The following is a 24012-nucleotide window of genomic DNA, read 5'->3' as shown; positions in this document are numbered from 1 at the left end:
TGCCATGCTCTGCCATGGCAGGGGAATTGCTGTTAGACACAAACCAGGCTGCTTTAGGTGGTCGGTCACCTGACAGGTTAGTCCTCCACCTAGATGATCAATTCACAGAGAACAGTGATGTAATAATGCAAGTGTCTCAATTTATAGCTTGAAAAGAAGATTACTTAAGGGAGGGTAATTGCTGGAATACGAAAGTTTTAACGACTGCTTTTTAAATGACATTTCAAAATAAATCTCACGAGCAGTACAGATGACACCCATTTATATGCCATCTGGATAACAGCGGTCAGTAAGAGGACAAGAAGCTGAGAATGAGAAGCAACACAAAGCTTCTGTACAAGTCAGGTCCTTTCAATCCGGAACAGGATGTAATTCAGGAAAGCAGACTCTGTGTTTCCTCCTCTCTTTCTGGTTAGGGGAAAATTTTTTTCAGTATACTTTCTATATCCTTTTTCTGATGCTGAAATGCTAAGTTGCAATATATAAAGTTTTTTTTCTAAATAATTACTTATAACTGATACAGTAATAAAGACAGAAAACGCCTACACAAGCAATGACACAGTTAAGTGAAGCCTCAGTGAAAATTCATGGCAGAAACGAAAACCTAAACAACATTGAAAGACACTGCTTACATGTGCTGTGCATGTATTTCATATTGATAGCTTTCTGTTTTTTAAAAGGAATATTAGCAAACAGAAGAAATAGTACTTTTTCTTTTAAAAAAAAAAGAATAATTCTGTGCCACAAAATTTATTGCCAATGAACAAACTACCTCCAGACTTTGTCGTTGCCATCAACACATTAAAAAGTAGATGAACTGAGTTGCTTAAATGGCAAATCTTAGGTTTCAATAAAAATGATGGCTACTCCTGTGAATTTGACACACCTCAGAGATAGGCAGTTGTCTGATATGTGGTCTTTAACATACTTATGTAGCTAATACTAGCCTGCCCTGTGAAGTTATCCTCTTTGTAATTGCTACAATTCTTCTACATGAAAAATTAAGTAACAAAAAGTATGAAAGTGTCAAAGTACCTGATTAATTATCTGTTGTCGTAATTTTTCTCCAGACTCTGAAAGAGAAAGAAAAGAGAAAGAAAATAATTAGTTTGTAAATATTTTAATGAATAGGATCATGTACGTACAGAACAAGTGAACTGAGCAAAAGAAATAATCAAATCTTATAATTAAGAAATAGAATTTAGCATGTACAAATGACTTGAAACTTCAAAATTAAATCCACCTGAAGTAAAAGAACACAAGCTCCTCTTGGTCAAGATGTGATAAAAGTAAGATTGAGATAGGTAGCCAACCTTGCTAACCTGGAACTCCACAAGGAATTACAACATTCAAAGCGAAAGACAACAAATTTCAAATATGTGCTATGAAGCATCTTAATGTTGTGAGATGTACTGCTGCATGTATACGTGCTTGAGAGGCTAGTAGCATCCAGCTCAGGATTTGTCCACTGCAGGGGAAAAGCAGCTTCTGCCATTACCCTAAAATAAAATTGCGTGCCGGTGTCAAGACTGAGGTTAGGCACCAGCTGGCTCAAGGGAGAAATTCTATCCTGATAATATCCACAAAATGGCAAGTTGAATTATGGCCTTGCTTCCTTATTCTTGCCTTCTGCAGTGTCCTTCAGTGTACTCCTGAGGACATGATCGAAGCCTAGACTTTGCTTCTCTACAGCCAGCTGGGACCCTAGCAGCAATGACACCTCAAACCTATTCTTTCCTTTTAGATCAAAAAGGGACAGTAATTTTGCCTCATTTACTGTTCCCATGCACTAGTTGTCAAAAGGGCAGCTGGTATCAATTACCCTCCCTTTGCTACTGGACACCATCCACATGTATTGGGGAAAGTCAGGAATTTCACACCTGTACCTATCCAGCTGGGCTACATGTACCCAGAGTATGTTCTTTTAAAAGTAATAATGATGGGACACAGTTTACAACCTGTCAGTATCACTACTAACTGTCAGGGGAGCTTCTTTCTGCCTAGCACGGGTGGCTGCCTCATCCAGCACTGGAAACGATACTCCATTTCAACAGAACTTTCTTCGTACTGGTATGTCTGACACAAGATAGAATTTTTAAAATGAGGTAAGGATATTTTAAGTGTTAAAATACAGCATAGAAACTCTATTAACTAAAAGAAAATGATCCTCCCTACTTGTCCATGAGAATACTCCTCTTCTCAAGGAAAGGATTTTAGATAATTCAGATAACCACTTGAGGCTATATTATAAAATTGTCTCTTGTGATAATTATTTCCTGCATGCTTGTGTTGTGTCTTATTTGCTAAATATAAAAATTACGCTTTTTTGGCAAAAACAAACCCACAAAAACTCAACTATCATTTAGGGGAGACTTCTCAAAATGTATTCCCTTTTTCACTTAGTTCATCTTTGGGAGAATTTATTCTTGTAACTAACATTTTAACCAAATAGATTGTTGATAATAGAAGATTAAAGGAGTATGTGTTTTTAGCATTCTCTAATGATACACAAGTTGCTAGGAAAGCAGTGTGTTTGAAATCTCTGGTTAGATCAACACTATTTTGCTCAAAGGTTTGTGGACTTTGAATACTGATGCTTTCCTGTTTCCCAGTACATTTGTTTTTAGGCTATTTTGATTCACTTTAAAGGAATTTTAATAACTTTCTGTTGACAGCATGGACAGCTGGTCTTGAGAATTAGTGAAAATTCACTTGCTGACTGAGGAAGGAAGTGACATCAATGAGTTTCTAAAGTCAGCCCAGGGGGAAAAGTGCGCTCTGCCAGAGTAGCCTTTCATGCCATTGTATTTCCAGTGATGCCTCGAGATGCAAATTGCATTATCAATCAAACGTGTGGTTTCTACCTCAGACAATTATAAAAAATGAACAGAAAGACTTGGAAAGACCTTTGTGGTCCTTCCTGACACTGCTGAGAAAAAGGTGAAGAATTTACAGTAGTTATCTCCTTGTTCACTCCTAGTTCTTTCTTTTGGTGATTTAAATACCATAGTAGCAAGGAAAAGGCAGTTGCCAAAGTGTCTGTAATGATGACATGGGTTAAACAGGACAGAGATTGACTAGGCTGTTAAGGATAGAAGAGAGATCAAATTCAAGGTCACCAGCAAATTGAACACTGTGTTCTCCATTTATTCGCTAGATGATCCTTGTCCTCATCACAGAACAACTACGTGAATTTGGCATAGTCAGCAGCTGTGCTCGGAAGGGGCCAATGTCTGTAATAACAGAGATGCTGCAAATTAGGGTGGAAATACATTGGCACCATTATATGGGGAAGCCTGCAAGGTCCTGATGTGTACTGTACTTTAATTTTAGGAGAAAAGCTACAAAAGGCAGTGAAAAACCATGAACACATGAAACAACACCTTCTTTCTTAGCTTGACTAGAACAGTCTCTTCCTTCCCTCTTTCTCACTGCTAATAGATCATCATCAAGTTAAAAAGAGAGATTCTTTCAAAACCAGAAACTATTGAATAAAAATGTCCCTCCAGAATTCAGCTTTAAAAAAGAAATTATTTTAAAAGGCACAAGAATGATACACCGTGACAACACCTACAGCACCGAAAGGGAGTTCAATTTGCAGCTGATGGCTAACAGCAGGGCAGTAGAAGGCTTCATCGTTGAAAGTAACCAGAATTTTGTTTGTTCTGCTTGCTTTTTTTTTTTTTTTAAATCCCCAGAATTCTCTTACCGTGACTAGTCTCTCATCTGTGTTTTATTTATGGCACCCTCAGTTTTGAGATTGATGTTTCTCTTTAGGTGCCTTGTGATGACTTGTGATGACTATAAGCATTTACTAGAGGGATTCAAGAAAAATCACTAGAGAGAGCGCTCCAAATTTAAAGGACACGAGGCAATGGGACACTGATAAAACCAGAACTGTCAGAACATGTCAGCCAGTCCCATGGGCAACACCTGCGTTAGTCTCATGAAATGCAGGTGCCAGGAGTTTCATTACCAGTAGACCTACACATGCTAAACTCAAAATTTACGACAGTTTTTCCAGAGCCACTGCGATGAGGTAGCAGCTTATTATGCAAGATGAACGGATACATGAACATCAAACTAACTGGGAAATCTATCGCCATCTGGAAATTTATATGGAAGCTGCCAGCAGGTAGCTGGTGTAGTCCAAGGGACACATCTTCTGCAACTCATACTGCATGTGAATGGCTTGTTCTTCTTCTTTATTTCTCCTGAAACTTCTTTTTTCTACCTCTCATCTGGCAAATTGTTCCCAAATGGGCTCAATAGCGTCATCTGACCCGCCTTGAAAATACAAGCAAGTGAAAAGGCTTTAATCATAGACAACTACACTTCACTGATACTTTGAGTCAAAAGATGTATTTACTAGTACAAACTATGATTCTTATTTGCTGAGGCTCTGCTCTCCTGCTGCTCTAACTGAGGCTAAACTGGTGCAGCTAGATTCCAATGATATTTTTCCATCACGACTGGAGAAACAGACCTCCTCCAATTCATTTTTAGTAATTTTATTTTGACTTTCCAGTTGCAAAAAGTGTAAAAAAAAACTTTCATGTGGTTTTGGATGGTTGAGATAAAAGGCCTTCTTGGGTTGACCTCAAGCTATATCATGTTAGAAAAAAAATCTTAGAGCAAGCACTCTTGAAAGATTTTGCTGTATTTTCATACGGCAATTAGTATACTAATTCCTGTTTCCAGGGCAAGTTGAGTTTTAAAATTTTTTCTGCTTCCTTGTTCTTACTACAAGGAAGATTACTGAGAGGAATAATGTATGTTTTCTAATGTAACTGACCACTGCAAGACACGAGAGCATGCCATAATTGATGCCGTCACGAGGAATTGCAACGCCGACTCCTCAACCTTACACACACAACCTACACAGAGAACAAAACGTAATTATGCACACTATGCCCTGCTTACCTCCATACAAAAGAATGTGATAGTTTTGCAGGTTTACAGATTAATCTGCTGTAATTCCTTTTAATGTTAAACTCTTTCCAGCTCAAATATAATTAAGATCATCAGGTACAAAAGATTCAGATTGGAAATATGAGTACACTCCAACAGAACAAATAACAGCTTGATGCTGTTTCTTATGTTCAAATAGTTGGATACATTAAGAATTTTGACAGCATGTTTGTTCTCTAAGTTTGTAGCAGAAGAAAAAAAAGGTTTCATTTCAAAAGGCAAAAGACTACTACTGCATTTAATTAGAGTGTAAAATCCCTTAAATACACAGATCTGCCAATTTATGTGACGTGACTGCTACAAGTCCTAGCAACAAAAGATTTTTTTTTTAATTTCTTTTTTTCCTCCCAAAAATCAAATCCCAATTTATACTTTAAGCAACCATCATCAACATCAATAAAATTAAGGCTTTGGAATAAAAAGTTTGTTTCCTTACGTCTTCAGATAATCCTACTAATATTTGTGTCACGGCAGCAAGGCAGGGAATGAACAGAAATTCTGGCTCTGCCTCCCTGTTCCCAAGTGTCTGAGAGTTTCCATGCAGACTGAGAAAAGTGGGGAGAATCCCAGGGGGCAAACGGGCCCCCCAGCCTTGCTCTGAAACAGCCATATTCACTTAACTGCAAGTGGGAATGGCACTACTAAAAAATCAGTTTTGAAGAGGGAATTTGATATTCTAATACCAGTTTAATTTTGTTTTTCCAGTTCGTGACAGAAACACTAACAGCTTTGGATTCTACTTTATTTTTATAGACATAAATAAAAACATATGCAACCTATTTGGTTATGTTCCACCCCACTTTCTTTACTGGTTTCCTAACCTACCAAAGCAGATTCTAAGAAGTGAAAGGAAACCAAAGTACTTGTTCATGACAAACTTCTGCAGCAATTTCCCATGGCACCAGAGCCTGAGGAAGAAACACTCAGATTTGTTTTTTGGACTTATAACTGGGAAGGTGTGGCACTAACAGATTATGTTGTGTGAAAGCCTGTAACTTGGCACACAAAGATTAAAATATTTAGGACAGAACCATAAATTTCCTATAAATTATCCACAGAATCTCTGAGATCTGTAGGCAACACAGCTCCTGCAGAGGTGCATAGCATTTTCCTCCTTCTTCTAACAAAGAATTCAGAAAACTGAAACTGCTCATTTATAGCATTGCCTTCAAAAACTAGTTTAGCTTACTTTTGCACCTCTGTGACAATTATGCAGCTGAATATGATTATAGTGGCCTAAAATGTATTAATCACATCTTCACAGTATTGCATAATCCTTCTCAGTTGTCACAACGCCAACTCATAAGTTGCCCTGGCAGTAGGAAACATAAAAAGAAACCCAAGTTGATACTGATTGAAGCAAATGAAGGAAAGTTGGCCATCTCAAACCACTGAAACTCTCACAGCATTCCAAGGTCTCCCTAGCTAATTTTTCGTGATTACTTTTGATATGAAAACAGACCTTTAATTGTCAGTCTCTAATAAGGATGCAGAACTGTTCCCTTGGAGGTTCAAAGGACCCTGGGAAACTAAACATTTACGAAAGCTCAAGTAGCCAAATGTCTTGTGTTGATTAACATACACCATTCAGGTTCCACCTAACAAAGTCCTAACAAGAAGAAACCCCAAAGGAAGAAAAAAACCGGACTGACAAAGAAACAGTCTTAATAGGACTGAGGGCCCTCCTTCATTAATTCTGTTGTGCGCAAAAAGGAGGTGGGGGGTTGTAATTCAAATCCATTCCTGGACTAATTTCTGCATTGACTAACAGTGTGTAGCTGTACTTACGGTAAGGAGATGTTAGAATACAAGTTAACAAAAAATTTGAGTTTTACCTGCCCTCTGCTTCATCAGTATTGGTAAATATTTTCAAATGACACAGAACTGCCAGGATGCCTGCTAACAGATTTGTTAGGCAGGCTTGTTTGCCAGTTTTCTTCTGAAAGATTGTGCTTTATATATCTGGGAAAAGGGAAAGCAAAAATTTGTCACCTTTTTCCTTTAAGGATGGAAGATTTGAGATAATGGAAACATGCCAGACAGCATATTTGGTTTCCAGATGAATGTCGTGTATATTTTCAATGCCTATTTGGCATTCATCCTGTATCTAACAACAAGAATAGTTTGTTTTAATTTTGTTTTACAGCTTGAAATACTTTTTCTTTTTTATCTAACTACTGCATGACTTTTTCAGATTCCTACTCTCTTAAGGAACTGAATGGAGCACATCATGGATTCCTGCTCATCTGCAATTAGGCTGGCAAAGATCAGTTAATTATGGCTTAGCAGATGCATTTCCTCAAACTCTACCACAATGTGATCCAAATCATAAGGTAGAAACTTCCTCAGTTCTCATTCTGCAAGGGCCACTGCTTTTCCACTTGGATCACATGGATCACCAGCCTCCACTTTTATGTTGCTCGCTAGGTATAGTGCTTTATATCATGATCGTCTAGAGGATGGGTCACATAATCTGCTAAAATGCCTTTTTTACTACACTCCAGTATTAAGCTCAATTGCTTATGCAGTTATCTTCCACAAAATAGGTTTCTCGGCTTTGACACATAAGAAGCTGTTTCCACCCATCAGCTGGTCCACTGCAGTTTCCTATATCAAGGTTCTCAATATGTGTTAAATGAGGGATGGCTGACCCTGATTTTTTTCTGCTGAAGGAAAACTATCTGGCGTGTACTCTAAGACCAGCACGGTAAGAGCTGTCATGATGGAAAAGACCATGGAGAGCAACTAGAGCTTGAATCTATATACTCAGACCCCACACAGAAATAAAGCCATGGACATAGAGCTCTCCCTTTAATATACCCTGTTATGGTCTTAGGTAGCTGAAGCTTTGCATTGCACTCACAGCAGGGCTGAAACATTGCAGTAGTTTGGCTTTGGTTTTGGTTCCTGCTTGGTTTCTGTCAATATTAAGAACATATGGTTGCCCCACCCAGACGAGGAATATGACTGCACATGAAATTTGCAGTCAGAATAACCATGTTAAGGCAAAGCCACATGTAGTCATGACCATTCAACCTGGCATATCCTAAAGAAGGTCAGCCGTTGGTCTTTCACATGTAGTGAAGATGAGTTGCCAGTACCTATGGGAAGCAGCACACAAGCTCCCACAGTGTCATGACCACAGAACCTTATTTTGACTCACCTGCTAGGACAACTGTACCACAAACAGCTGAGCTACAAAGCTTTTCTGGTGTGAATCAGGAGCAGTGCTGTGCAAGATGAGCACACAGCAAGCCCAAACAGGGGTGGAAAAATCCAGCTTCTCGGCACTAATTACAGAGTCGGGTCCCACAGCAAAGTCTCCATGGGAAGCCTTAGTCTACGGTTTCTGTATTTCAGATATAAAAAGGAGATGAATTGTCTATACAACATAAGGCCAGGAAGGGACCAGCAGTGATGAGAGCAAATACTCTTTCAATTTATTACTCATTCTGAGTTATGCCTACATAAATAAATTGTACTTGTTTGAATTTGCCATGTTTCCTTATTTGTCTAAATGTGCCAGTCTAAGGCGTGTTCTCAAATAACTTCCCTGAAATGATTCGGTTTGGAAGTAAAATATTCCCCAATGAGAATATGACTCTTATGTTTGCAAGGGAGATTACATGCACCAGAATCTGCAATTAATCCACTAGTAAAGAACAGAGGGGAAAAGGAAAAGATGAAACAGGAGCCCTTTGAAATAGAACCTTAACACTGGAAAACTCAAAAAATTCTCTAAAAAGGGTAGTTTTATGGTGAAAGAAAACTAGGAGGAGAAAGGCAAAGAGCAACAAACCTAGAACATAACCTTTCCTAATGAGTGGTTCTGAATTAAGATTGGTCAGATACAAAACAACAACCTACAGCAATCATTTGCTGCAGGGAGTACAAATTTATCTACGTTTTGTATAACTAGAATATGACCTTTCATGACCAACTCTTGTGCTTGAATTCAACTGTAGTTATTGGAAGTCATTTGTAAAAGGTCATCCATGACTGAGAATATAATATGAATCCAAGATGCACAAGGGTTCAGGTTTATTCTGCTCAAAAGAAATTGGGGAGCGAGAAGGGGTGTGGGAAGCTCAACCCCTGCTACAGATCAGTTCTCAAATGGTTTTGGATAATTTGATAAGAGTATTTAATGTAAGTCAATTTCTGATATGTGAATGTGAATTATTAGAGAACACACAGTTTTTACATTTGTCATTGATGGCTAAGTGACTGAAATGTTACCAAAGGAGGTTGTATTACCAAATAAGGCTACCTATTTGCTTATCATAATTTGAGTCAATTTTTGATGTCTAGAGCACCATAAAACCTCTTCTTCACACTGTTTGTCCATTCTAAGAAAAGATTATGGATGTTCAGTATTTACTATTATAAAGAAATAAGATTCTTAGATAAAGATAGTTTATAGTCCTATTAAACATCTATGCCTGACTTTCTGCATACACAACTTTAGTAGTTTGTTTTTTTGGTTTTGGGGTTGTTTTGTTTTGTTGGGATTTTTTTCTTTCAAAACAGTACTAAATGGATGATATTTTAAGGAGCTCCTTAAAAGAAGAGCCTATAATGATGTACAAGCAATCCTCAATAAGAGAACAAAAACATTTTAGTCATGTTCTCTGAAAGTGTTCCTTGTACATCAGAAAATTCAAACTGTATCCTCCATACTGACAAGGTAGCTGACTAGGAAAAAGAAGGATACAATAATTTATGGGTAGAAGTAAAATAAAATGAATATGAGAGAACTGACAGTAGTTACTTAATCAAGATCTTATGAGACCACCTCCCCATGGTTTTGGGTTCTGAAGGCCAGTCTGTAACGGATTCATCAGCACTATATGACAGCACATTTAAGCTTTTGGAAAAGAAAAGAAAAAAATTCTTGTATGCTTAATGTCTTTAAAGGCAAACCTGCAGCTGAAGCTTGCAATCTGCCCTACCACTAACTTTGGCTAGCCGAGTAGCAACTGAGTGTATGTTGCACATACTGTGGCTAATTGCAACCACCTCCTCTCCCGCAGGTGAAACACCTTGGTGCTCCAAGCCTCACAATCAGCACCACACTCTGCTTTGGCAGGAGCCTTCTGCTTACTTGAGAATGCCTGTTGTGTCTCCCTCCGCGTGCCATCCTTGCTACGCCAACTCGGGTATTGGCAGTGCTCAAAAGTGGAAAGTGGCAGGGGTTATGAAGCAAGTTCAGCTGCAGAAATCATTATGAGAACTGAACTCGCATATGTCACTGAAAACATGGTTAAATGTTTCCTTTTAATTAAACAGGGACTGAAAATAACAGCACTAAGGTAGTACCTGGTACCCAGAAACTGCAAAGTACCCCAACGCCGAAAGCATAAATGATGCACTGTATCAATTTCATCACTCGGGCAGAGCCTCAGTAGATGCTCTCGGGTACGGCGCACCTTTTTCTTGCACAGAGGGTGAATTGTCGAATGGGCTTTAAAACCACACTTGCAGGTTTTGTACACACAAGCATTTTCTGCCCACTAAATATACCGCTGCTGCTTGCAAAGGACCATATACATGTACCAAAAGCTGGTACCTAGGAACAATTTGCATCCATAAAATGTGCAGGTGCAGTTTTATGGAGACCTATGAGAAGAATGTGACCACATAGCCCACAACTACTATTTACATAGCAGCCTTCAGACAGCAAGCGAAGTCACCTTCCTGCAGGAGGTGACGTGCCAGGCATGGCGAGGGGAGGCAGAATTTTACAGCAGAACTTGCAGCCATGTTCATGACTGGCAGACTGATTTAAGAGACAAATCTACTCCGGCCTGGTTTGCAGACCATGGGTGTGTACTAATATTGGTAGCGATGACAGTACCCCAAACTGAGGGTGAGATTAATGTTTCTTCTGCAAGGGTGAAAAAGGAATTCTGAGAGAGTCCTTAGCACCAAGAGATTGAAAATACTTTTTATGACCGGAAAAACCTACCTTGTTCATTCTTCCACAGTGAACTGTAATCTTTTTCAGACATTACAAAATAATCCTGCGTGCATGACATGAATCAACATGTGAATTACTGACCAGGTTAGTTTCAGCAAGTACTAAGTGACATATTCATAATATGCTGCATTTATTCTCATGTAAATTACTAATTTCTACTGAATTGAGCACTCAGGATAAGACATTTCTCTATTCTTCTGACAGGGAACACAGTCAATATTGTATCTGATTATCAACAAAACGTAACACGTTATTGGCTTCTTGCTAGCTGCAGGGGAAAGGTGTTCACATATTTCTACAGATTAAGGTGAAAAGGGGTGAAAAGGCATATTTCCATTTATCTTATTATTAGTATTTATTTATAAATGACACAATTCTGTATATGAAATATAATTAAAGAATGTGAAAAGAAACACAAAGGACATGTGGAAAAAATCTCTTCAGATTAGAAAGTATTTTGGACTAAAGCCACACCAATTGTTATTATTTAAATAATAAGTGAAGAGTAAAAAAACCCAATTTGATGGGACTGAATTTCCTGCCTTCTGAGGGATCTAAAAAAGAAAATGTGATAACTGAGCATCCACCCCCCACACAACTTTTGGGCAGCAAAAACATATTGACCTACTGCTATAATTAAAGTGATTCATGTGCTTTGGGTTGTTTGCAATAAAAAGGGTAGGTCCAATTATTGCAAGTGTATGAGAAGCAAATATTGAGAAAAATTAATTTTACATCTTGATGTTGCTGGCAGGGAGGGAAAGAAGTGGCCATCATTTTTGAATGGTCTGTTAATTAGATGTACAGCCAGAGACTCTGGAATAGCAGAGCTGCAAACAGCCCAGAGTTTCAGATCCCCTCTGTTCATACAAACACATCAGTAATGTCCTTACTTTCAACAATACTTTTTGTCACCTTGGATTACGGATAACTAGCTCCCAGGATCAAGGAGAAAAATGGACACACTGCTGGTTGCTACTGTATAGCACCAAACTTAAGTTAAACATAGTAACACACACAGAGGAGTAAATGGAAGATAGACTTATATATCACAGGAGAAAGCCACACAGACACAAAGAAAATAAGTCATAAAGAAATACCTCATTTTTTAACTCTTGTTTCTGATAAGAGAACAGAACACTTCTATTAATGCAACATGGACTCCTATTTCTTTCCTGGAAAACAAATGGCAACATGCAACCACCTACTCATACTCAACACCCAAATAATCCTAGCTAAAAATACCACTTTAGACAAGCCACAGACACAGCTTTTCTTAGGGGTTGGTTTCATGATTGGCTTAAGCTGCTCGCTGCCTGGCAAAACGGACAGCCCCGCTCTTGCCGCAGCAGAGTGACACGCTCTTCCTCCTCCTCCCTTGTGCCAGCACTAGCACAGCTGCATCGCGGGGTCAAGACACATCACAGTCCTGATTCAGCTAAAAGTTCTCATCTTGCTTAATAGGCTGATTTTCAACCATATCAGCTGAGACCAGACAGATCAGCTGTGCAGATAGAGACAGACGTGTGGCTGGGAACAACAGTGCGGGCAAGGAGAAGTCCCCTTCTGGGGAAGCTCACGTGTGGATCAGCATAAACCTGCTGTTAATCCACACCCTCAGAGTCCTCATCTGCTCAGCTCCTACTGAACCATCAGCACCAGAATGCCAAGATTTGTCACAAATGACTCAATAGTTCAGATCAGCAACAAGTCTTTTGACTGCATACTACTTTCTTTCAGGGTGGCATTGTATGGGACTCCATTTTCTTTAATACGCAGATACATTGTCTATATGGGTTTCCAAAAGGTATTTGGTAACGTCTCTTCCACAAGATTTCTGAAGAAAACTCAACAGGCACAGAATCAGAGGGAACATCTTTGCATGGATTTATATAACAGTCAATTCTCACCATGGAAGAAAGTCACCAGCGGAGTCCTGCTCTCTCGCGTTGAGGCCCCACGTTCTTCAATGTTCTAAAAATCATCCCAGAAAGGGACCATACAAGGACATGACAATGTTTGCTGATGATATTAATTTATTTGGGGTAGAAATGATGGAGGCTAAAGAACTTTTTAAAAAAACGAGTTGGTAATAAAATGGTATGTGAAATGCAATTTATGCAAAGTGATGCTAGGAAACTTTCAGGGGAAAACTTAATTTCAGCTCAGAAGTGGTGTACTGTGAACTGAGTTCTGAGCTCATTGCAACTCAGGAATGAGGTCTTGGTGTGGTAAAACTTCTGCATACACATCGTCTCTGTGCTCACAAGTTAGAGATAGCAAATTAGACTTAGAGCAAAACCAAAAAGAAAACATGTTTCTTGCATCTTCAATATTACATGCAATTCTGATCCTGCCACTCATGGAGAACTGGAGAAGAACAAAGGAGGGTAAGGTGGTGGACTGAAAGTATAGACTGGCGTACAAGGAGCAACAGCTATGGAACCTGGCAAAGAAATGATCCAGAGGCGATATGATGGAGATCTGTAAAATCATAAGTGACATGGAAGGGGTGAATCAGATCTGACTGTTCGCTGCCTCTTCTAACACAAGGCCGGGGGCATCAGATGAAGCAGGCAGATGGCAGGTTCAAAACAAACATGAGGAAGCAGCTCTCCACACAACTGGGAAAGGAAACTCAGGAAGTCTTCGCCAGAGGGTGTTACGGCTGCTAAAACTTTACATGGATTCAGGGGACAACTGAACAAGCTGAGAGACGGGAAATCCTTCGGGGGTTGATGAGCAAACAGAAACTACCTCTGGTGCAGGAAGACTCTGAAACACAAACTGCTGGAGTTTGGGAAAATCACGTGAGGAGGTTTCACTTTGCAGCTAGGATATTGAGCAAGATGGAGCTCTGACCTGATCCAGTATTGCTGCTGCTATCTGCAATACAAGACACTAAAAAAACAGGCCCCAGTTTAAAATACTTCAGAGTCTGGACACCCTCAAGAGGTAGGTGCACCACAGCTTACTGACATGGCCTGCTGCTGGCAGGCAGGCAAGGGAAGAGAAAAGCTGTGTTCTTTATCTCACACTGCTCTGAACAATAGGGGTACGTCAGACAAACAGTGAAATCCTAGAATCATAGAATAGAAACATAGAATCATTTAGGTTGGGAAAGACCTTTAAGACCATCGTGTCCAACTGTTAACCTAGCACTGCCAAGTCCACCACTAAACCATGTCCCTAAGCACCACATCTACCCAGTTTTTAAATACCTTCAGGGATGGTGAATCCACCACTTCCCTGGGCAGCCTCTTCCAATGCTTGACAACCCTTTCAGTGAAGAAATTTTTCCTAATATCAAACCTAAACCTCCCTGGCACAACTTGAGGCCGTTTTCTCTCATCCTATTGCTTGTTACTTGGGAGAAGAGACCAACACCCACCTCACCACAACCCCCTTTCAGGTAGTTGTAGAGAGCGATAAGGTCTCCCTCCTCAGCCTCCTTTTCTCCAGACTAAACAACCCCAGTTCCCTCAGCTGCTCCTCATAAGACTTGTTCTCCAGACCCCTCACCAGCTTCACTGCTGTTCTCTGGACACACTCCAGCACCTTAATGCTTCTTGGCCACCTGGGCACACTGCCGGCTCATATTCCGCTGGCTGCCAACCAGCACCCCCAGGTCCCTTTCTGCCAGGCAGCTCTCCAGCCACTCCTCCCCAAGCCTGTAGCGTTGCATGGGGTTGTTGTGACCCAAGTGCTGGACCTGGCACTTGGACTTACTAAACCTTGCACAATTGGCCTTTGGTCATTGATCCAGCCTGTCCAGATCCCTCTGCAGAGCTCTCCTACCCTCCAGCAGATCAACACGCCCACCCAGTTTGGTGTCATTTGCAAACTTACTGAGGGAGCACTCAATCCCCTCAGCCAGATCATGGATAAAGATATTAAACAGAACTGGCCCCAACACTGAGCCCTGCAGAACACCACTTGTGACCAGCCACCAACTGGATTTAATTCCATTCACCACAACTCTCTGGGCTGGGCGTCCAGCCAGTTTTTTACCCAGCAAAGAGTACACCCGTCCAAGCCATGAGCAGCCAGTTTCTCCAGGAGTATATTGTGGGAAATGGTGACAAAGGCTCTACTAAAGTCCAGGTAGACAACATCCACAGCCTTCCCCTCATCCACTAAGCGGGTCACCTCATCATAGCAGGAGATCAGGTTAGTCAAGCAGGATCTGCCTTTCATAAAGCCATGCTGACTGGGCCTGATCACCTTGTTGTCCTGTGTATGCCACATGATGGCACTCAAGATGATCTGCTCCATAACCTTTCCCGGCGCTGAGGTCAGACTTGACAGACCTGTAGTTCCCTGGATCCTCCTTCTGGCCCTTCTTGTAGACGGGCATCACATTTGTTAACTTCCAGCCAACTGGAACCTCCCCAGTTCACCAGGATAAATGATGGAAAGTGGCTTGGTGAGCACTTTTACCAGCTCCTTCAGTACCCTTGGGTGGATCCCATCTGGCCTAATAGACTGTGTGTGTATATCTAAGTGGTGCAGCAGGTTGCTAACCATTTCCCCTTGGATTATGGGGGCTTCATTCTGCTCCCTGTCTCTGTCTTCCAGCTCAGGGGACGAGGTACTTATAGAACAACTGGTCTTACTATTAAAGACTGAGGCAAAGAAAGCATTAAGTGTCTCAATCTTTTCCTCATCCTTTGTCACTATGTTTTCCCCTGCACCCAACAAAGGATGGAGATTCTCCTTAGCCCTTCTTTTGTTTCCAATGTATTTATAGAAACATTTTTTATTGCTTTTTACAGTAGTAACCAGATTAAGTTCTAGTTTGGCTTTGGCCAAACTAGATTTTCTCCCTGCATAACCTCACAACACCCTTGTAGTCCTCCTGAGTTACCTGTGCCTTCTTGCAAAAGACATAAACTCTTTTTTCCTGAGTTCCAGCCAAAGCTCTTTGTTCAGCCAGGCCAGTCTTCTTCCTTGCCAGCTTGTCTTTCGGCACAAGGGGACAGCCTGCTCCTGCACCTTTGTTTCCTTCTTGAAGAATGTCCAGCCTTCCTGGATTCCTTTGCCCTTTGAGAGGACTGCCTCTCAAGGGACTCTGTCAACCATGGTCCTAAACAGGCCAAAGTCTGCCCTCTGGAAGTCCAAGGTAGTATTTCTGTTGACGGCCCTCCTTAATTCTCCAGGAATCGAAAACTCTATTATTTCATGAATGCTATGCCCAAGGCAACCTCCAACCATCACATCAACCACAAGTCCTTCTCTGGTTGTGAACGACAGGTCCAGCAGGTTGCCTTCCCTAGTTGGCTCCTTCACGAGCTGTGTCAGGCAGTTATCTTCCACACATTCCAGGAACCTCCTGGATGGTTTCCTCTCTGCTGCATTGTATTTCCAGCAGATATCTGGCAAGTTGAAGTCCCCCAGGAGAACAAGAGCTAGTGATTGTGAGACTTATCCCAACTGCTTATATACAACCTAGTTGGGTTGTCTATAACAGAATCCCACCATATCTGCCTTGTTGGCCTTCCCCCTGATTCTTACCCATAAACACTCAACCATATGATCACCATCATTAAGCTCTAGACAATCAAAACACTCCCTAACATGCAGGGCTACCCCACCACCTGTCCTTCCTTCCCTATCCCTTCTGAAGAGTTTATAGCCATCCATTGCAGCAGTCCAGTTGTGCGAGTCATCCCACCATGTTTCTGTGGTAGCAATTATATCACTCTCAGTTCTTGACCCCTGGGCATGCAAAGCGTTTACTGTGCTGTTTTCCAGCACTCACATTCCCTGCACATGTAAAAACCATCTTCTGGTCATGTGAAGGACCCCTAAACCCTGTCAGGGCTGAGCAATAAAGCAGCCTGTTTATACCTAAGCTCCTCCAAATGTTTCCTCTTTGCTTGTGCTTTCAGGGACCATGCTAGAGGGAGGGCTCAGAGCAATGGTCTTTTTTGATCCTACACTTCTGCTGTTAGAGCACATATGGGAGACCTTAAACATGGGAAGGCATGTTTCCCTCCTCTGCCGAAGGGGCATACACACACCTCCAACCACAGGAGACTGACAAGTGCTTAGACAAATTTCCAAGGAAGAAGAAGAGACTTGCTGAATATTAAAAGTATTAGGCTCTGTGCACAATGCTTTGCGATAAACAAACACAATGACCTCAGTGTAAAGTTACCTAGAAAATGTATTGAGAGCAAGGGATTGACCTGCAGTATCTTAAGCCACGTGCTAACACCAGATCGTTCTTCCACACCACAGGCTGGAAATGCCAAGTGTTTAGGAGGTGTTACAGGAATTTTTACCACCTGTCGATTTGCTGGCTTTCTCTTTTTGCTCCTTGGAACTGCACAAAAATCACTAGAGAAGAACAAACGAGCGTTTCTGAGAACTGAGCTGTGTTGCATTTTCTTTCATAAAGCAGGTATTAATTTAAAGAATACAAATAGCCCAACAGCCATTAAGCTGTTAACTCTTAAACACAATTTCTAATTATACTGCACTGATTAAATACAGTTCTATTTTAATTAAGCTTTTTTCATATACTAGTCCTCCTATGGTTTTTCTCTTCTAGAGATTCATTTTCATGGCAAATAATGCTTATCACCTCAGTTATTTTAAAAGTGAAAAACAAAATCTGTGCAAAACGCTGAGTATCTCAGTTGCGCTAGGCAAAATCATCTGTCAGCTTTAAAGTTCACCCTCACAGAGAACCCCCAAGTCAATGCTGGCAGCATTTTCATTCCACTCCTCTCATTCCAGGAGCCCCACTTTTAGCAGTTTAAGTTGTTACAACTCCAACTGCTGAGTTGTGTTAACGGATTGTGTGACGGCTCCCAGTCTATTTTGACGTAAAATCCGGTTACCTACAATCACGGCTGAAGACCAGCCAAGTGATGTGCCCAGCACCGGTACAAGGGAGAAGATATGCTGAATGTTAGCACCTACTGCCCTCTACCTGCTTCACCTAAAACGCATAAGAAGCAAAAACACAGAGAAAACGTCACTTTCCAATTTTTTTAATTCTCAGTCTTACAATATAGCTGTTCAAAACCACTCTGTTTGCAATTGATTTCTAATCTACTTCTTTTCAATTACAAGAGTAAGAAGCGTTATTCCCCTCCAGGTTGCAAGCTACACGAGGGAGTGCCATAACAAAATGTGCAGATATTTATTTTTTGCAGAAATTTATTCTTTTTTTATAAAACTTAATTTAAAGTTTACCTTAAAAACATTCAGTGGGACTGTGAATTCAGATGTCCCCCCTTATCTTTCCAAGAAAGGTGGTGGGAGCCACACTGCAGTGAAATTCATCATGATAGTTAGAGAAAAAATGAATTTCAACTTGTAAATCTTTGTCCTGCAATACGAAACACTTATACAGGCCATCTGAGCACCTGGCACATGCTACAGAAGGGCAGAGCTTGATGCCTGCACAGATAAGACTGCACCATAAAGGACACAGTTCCTATAAGCCATAGCAGATAGCCAGCACCATGAACGGGGACCCAGAAAAAGTTTTTCTCAATAGTTTTGACCTGCCATCCAGCCTAAGCGATGCTACTATGTTCCACAGTTACCATGTCTGATTTGCATTTTAAAGTCTCAGTTCTTCCCAAGAGAATTGTTTGAAATTCCTTAGCTATAGAGGATCAACAGGAAATCTGTTTTCCTGGGTTTTGTTAGAGGGCACACATACACACTGACCTCTGGACTTCAATGCTGCTTCCCTCTAACCTACACAATAGACTATATTGCCATTTCCACCTGTGGAGGGCCCAAAGCCATGGAGGGAGTGCTCAGAGAGCCAGACCTGCCTCAAGTCCATGAATGCAAAGGCAACGCTGTAGCTGCGAGTATGCATGTCCATTACCCACAAGCAACACTTCTAAATCAGAAAAGATACAGGAAATCATGGCAAACTGTTACAATTTTATTATCTCCCTGCAGGTCTTCCAAAATGCACTACAGCAGCGTTCCCTCCACGTGAGGTAGGAGATAGAGGGAAATAAAAATGCCCACTTAGATATGTAGCTACTTGAACCTGTGTTTTCGAAACTGTTTAAATTTCCAGGCTTCAGTAATGTTTCCAACAAAGACTTAATCTGAGGCAATTCAGTTAAAAAACCCCCAACAAACATCAACATGCATTTCCAGCGCGTTAGGTCCTTGCCACTGCTGCTGCTTCTTCCCCAGCTCTGTCACCCATGGTCTGGCAGTTACCATCCCTTCCCGTTCCCAGACCAGTCAGGTTCACACCTGGAATATTCACCTCTGGCTCCACTCTCTCATTACACCTGACTAATTGGATCACTAGCCTGTCAGACTGCCTACAGCAGCTAAAAAAAACCCAGGTTAACAGTGGACTGAGGCTTTCTACGGCAAGCTTTGGTCGGAAGCTGAGGACAACGCTGGCAAAGAGACACACTGCGACTGCGTGCCATGCTTGCGGATGGCGTGTGTAAGCTAATACTTGCGTTCTGCATGCCTCGGCATTAAGTGACCTGGCAGGCACGGTCCCCGAGTGCCTCCTTTACTTTCTGTGATTGGCAGTAACAGCCAGAAAAAAAAAAAATAAATACAGCAAACCCCACCCGCGTGGGACACCCCTCCAGCCCACTGTGACCATTTATCCATCCGAGGGGTAGGGAGAAAAGAGTTCGCACGGCAGATTCTCACAGCCGTGTAGCCAGTGGGTAAAATACGTTATTTCTCAACACAAAGACAGCTTTACTGGCGCAGCGGGAGCTGCCAATACGTCTGTGTGGCCAGGCTGCCGGCAAACCTTAAGCGTTCCGTCAGGAGATCGCTGGGGTACCGGGGAGCCTGGCAAAACAAACCACCGGACCATAACGAATCTAGATGGTACGCGACGAAGTAGATTAAACCCTTTCATAAAAGTGCACTCCACTGGCTATCTTAGGTGCTTCATGCCTGTATGTGTAAATGAGGGCTCTGTTTTTGTTTGCTTTTAACAACACGAGTTTTTGCATTTGTAAAATCATAGCAGAGAGGTTTTGATACTCAAGAAATGTATCTGTGTTTGTGATTATCCTCCCCCCCGCTGCTGAATATGATCATTTGTTCCACTTCAGGTTTTATTAATTAAATTAATACTAATTGGGCAGCCTTTTGGTATATTTTCAGCCTGAGCGGTTTTTGCGCTAAATCCTGTACACTGTAGCCTCCCCTTAGCCTTTCCTCTCTTTATCCCCTGTCCCCGAGGAAATGTTTCACTGCAGACCACTGCTCCGAAACTATTCTGTGTTTGCGGGTATTTATGGCTATACATGCGTGCTCTTGAATAAGTAATAAATAAAAAATCAACAGATATTTTAGAAGATATTTTAAAGACAGAAGCTGTTAATAAAACCCAACCACCCAACCACGGCTAATTTTGTGTGACTAAGTGCCCCCTAGTGATAAAGTCCAACTCCAAATAACTTTCACAGCCACTTCCAAGCCTTACAGTTTTGGTTCTCAATATCTCAAACATATTTTTTTAATTTTTTGTTTGTTTGTTTAAAGAAAATGAAAGAAAACAGCCAACCAAACTCTATCTATCTCAAAAAATATAAAGCGCTCCACTTAAAATCAGTTTTATTTATTGAAACATGACTCCAAGTGCTTCAGTCTTTTCCTGCATAGGTAGCACCAAATTCGATATGAATACTCCTATAACTCAAGAGAGATACATAGTCAGCTCCGTGGTGAGTTAAGTCACACAACAGCCGAAGAACTGATACGCTTCTGTTGCTTCTAAGAGCTGTCTGCCACTGAGCGGTGATGCTGCAAAAGTAGAAGAGATAATTAACTCTGAGCCGGCCCTGCAACCCTTGCCTCTTGCTACGAATCCCTCACCCCACGCTAAAGCCCACCTCAAATCAGTCGTTCCTTCCCCAGAACAGCCCACCCGCGTGCTGGAGCGAACGTGGCTAAAGGGTGTGCATGTAGCTTCGTCTGCTCAGTTAGCTTCTCCAAAGGTGTAAGCGGAAAACGTGTACTTAGGGAAGCTTGGCTTACAAATGAGCTCTTAGAAAACAAAAACACTTCCAAAAGCAAAAATCCCATTTTTTGTGTCTCTCAAACATTTTAAATTTGTGAAATTAGAGAAAACCCAGAAAACATACTTAAGTCTTTACTTTATACTGCTACTCATTAAGGTGAAAGCGGAAGATTCAGAAACTATTCTTGACATGGAAGAAAACTCTGTGTTGCACGCGCACGCTGTAGGTCTGTGATCAGGTCCGTGGGTGCCACTTCAAAACTGTTCGTTGCTCTTCTGTAAATAGGAGTTCTCCTGTTTTTTTCAAATGTTGTCTTGGGCTTTTTAATGTGGAGAATCTCACACTGACAATTACACTTCAGTTTGTAAAACAGCTCTAGGTCATTTTTTAAAGACCAACAACGACTAATTTATGTAATACTGTTGTCTGCTATGCATTTTTATTTTAAAGAGGATGTCACTTCAGTGAAAACATCTTTTTTGTCTCCACGCTTAATGAGCATAAATAATATTTTCCAGTTTTTCTAATGAAGTAATAACCTTACCACATTAATTTTCTTTGCTGCACTCACTGTATTTGCACTATTATAATCAAAGATCTTAGCTAGAAAAGCAGTTCGCCTGTGTGCTAGCAAGTTACTGTAAAACTGGGATTTTAGTCAAAAGTGTTCCTATATTCCCCTGGAACATTATATTGAAGGCTTAAAATACAGCTTTTCAGGAAGCAATTTCTTACAGAAGATAAAGAACAGCTCATAAAACAAAAAAGACATGGCAAAAGAGACATTGTTCAAATGCAGACAACATAAAAATGCACTGAAGTAAGTTCAAATCTCCTAAGCAAATTTTACTTCCTTGAACACAACAAACACCAATACTAAGATGCTCTAAATTGCAATTTGACCTTTCAAATTTCTGTCAAAAAAGGTACAGTTTTATCGTTAGTACCTGTTCTCAAGTTCTGGCAGAGTACTTACATTGCTGTCTCTGTCCATATTCAACATTGGCTAATACGGGTTAGAATTGACATATAATACCATGGACCGTAAACGCAGACTAAATGTATACCCAGGGGAAGGAATAAACCACCCTTTAGTATTTTCTCAGTCCTGACAGAAAGATCCAGTGCCTTCTTAAGGCTAATAAATGTAGACAGGAAACATGCTACTCTTACACTTTCATGAGACATAAAGCTCTGCAGTTCACTGTCTGTGGAAATTTCTTCTGAACATATTAAAATTATCTTAAGGCTCTACAGAAGCCCTGCTCATAAAACAAAAAAGCTAGGATAGTTAAAATTAATACATCATAAATAAAACATGCATTTCAGTATATATTAAATGACAGGTCTCAGAAACTCCACTGCTACACGCACGTTCACAAAGCAGCAAGAACACACGCAATTCATTAAACCCACTCAAGTGTGCTAGTTCTTCCTGGCATTATTCATAATTGAAACATTTCAATTTTAGTTAACAGAAAAAAAAACTAATTTAAAAGTGAAACAATGAAATTAGTTCTGTGTTTCTGGATTACAATCCCATAATGCCTTCAACTAGCCACATTTTGCCTCAGGGGGTTTAATTAAAAAAAGTTTTTTTTAAAAAAAGAGGCAATGTAGCGCACTTAAACACAAACCTTTGCAGACACAGATCTCTTAAATATTTTTTCCAGTATACCATACAAAGCCAGACAGAAAAACAATAAAAAAAGTCTCAATTTATATTTTAACTATATACCTTTAAAATGTTCCTTAAAAAGGAATGCTCTTAAATATGCATACGGAACAGACTCTCCCACAGATGGGCTTCAGGTCAGGTCCTCAACACAGGAAAATCCATGGCTTCTAGCAAAAAGCAGAGTAAGACCAGGGTATCCTGTAGGATATAGTACTGAGATGAGGACATGATAAGGTGAGAGTGACAGTCTCCCCCCACTTGTTCACCTGCTTTAACCACAAAAGCTCCCTGCCAAGCACCTCCACAGACACTACATGGCCAGGACACCTCATCTGGACAGCCTATGTGACAGCAGATGAAGCACCCCGAATGAAATGGATTGGTTTATTACAATGAAAATTAAAGCTGAGATTTAGATTTTGCATGCCAGACACAATATTCACAAGCCAGAGGTGCACATAGCATAAGCTCTGGCCCGGGTCCACCATTACTCGACATCTCATTTGATTTGATTTTGTTCACAGAGATGAGTGTGGACAACGTGCATTTCCCAATTCTTGGTCTGTTTTAGTGGCTCCACACTGCTGTCATCAGACAGACCCACCTTCTGAATGAAAAAAAATCACACCAAGATTTAGAAGACACCATGTGAAACACAGGAACACACTGCGAGTCTAGACTCTATAATGTCCATAAGTCTTGTCTCACTGTATCACAGAATCATAGAATCACTAAGGTTGGAAAGGACCTTCAAGATCATCAAGTCCAACCATTAACCCAACACCATCGTGCCCCCTAAACCATGTCCTGAAGCGCCACGTTCACACGTTTTTTGAACACTTCCAGAGATGGCGACTCCACCACCTCCCTGGGCAGCCTGTTCCAATGCCTGACCACCCTCTCAGTGAAGAAATTTTTCTAATATCCAATCTAAACCTCCTCTGGCGCAACTTGAGGACATTTCCTCTCATCCTATCGCTGGTTACTTGGGAGAAGAGACCAACACCCTCATCGCCACAACCCCCTTTCAGGTAGCTGTAGAGATATGTATGTTATAGCACTGCCCAGGGCACCAGCAGTTTGTAGGCAGAGCTGCCTGCACCTTTCCTAAAGCCCTGCTACAGTTCAGTGCTGTTCCCAGAAACAACACCAACTTTCTTCCACGCTGGGCCCTCCAAAGAACAAGGATAAAAATCTTTTTTTAAAAAAGTTATTCTGAAATCTTGTTAAGAGTATTACCTAAGTGGAACTGGGAGAGCCTTGGGGGAAGGGACCACAAATTTTTGCTTTATTCCTGCATTCTTCCCTTGCAATCTGCTTTTGGTTACCTTTTGGATCAGATAACTCAGCAGATTTTCTGCCTGGCCCCATGTGGCCTGTTATCGTTGGGCAAA

General features: G+C 41.0%; 1 protein-coding gene across 1 annotated transcript in view; it reads right to left on the bottom strand.

The window, feature by feature from the left end:
- The window catches only part of CHST9 (carbohydrate sulfotransferase 9), a gene marked incomplete at its 3' end in the record, with an annotated part of 85019 nt that overhangs the window by 15299 nt on the left and 45708 nt on the right, over nucleotides 1-24012 (bottom strand). The window contains exon 2 of the mRNA XM_081996632.1: nucleotides 1036-1073. Within this exon, the coding sequence (XP_081852758.1) occupies nucleotides 1036-1073 (38 nt within the window). The remainder of the gene's footprint in view (nucleotides 1-1035; nucleotides 1074-24012) is intronic.

This window comes from Phaethon aethereus, assembly GCF_964289735.1.
Source record: "Phaethon aethereus genome assembly, chromosome: 2".
NCBI lineage: Eukaryota > Metazoa > Chordata > Aves > Phaethontiformes > Phaethontidae > Phaethon > Phaethon aethereus.
Note: the sequence above shows the minus strand (reverse complement) of the source record. Positions and strands in the feature narration are given on the sequence as shown.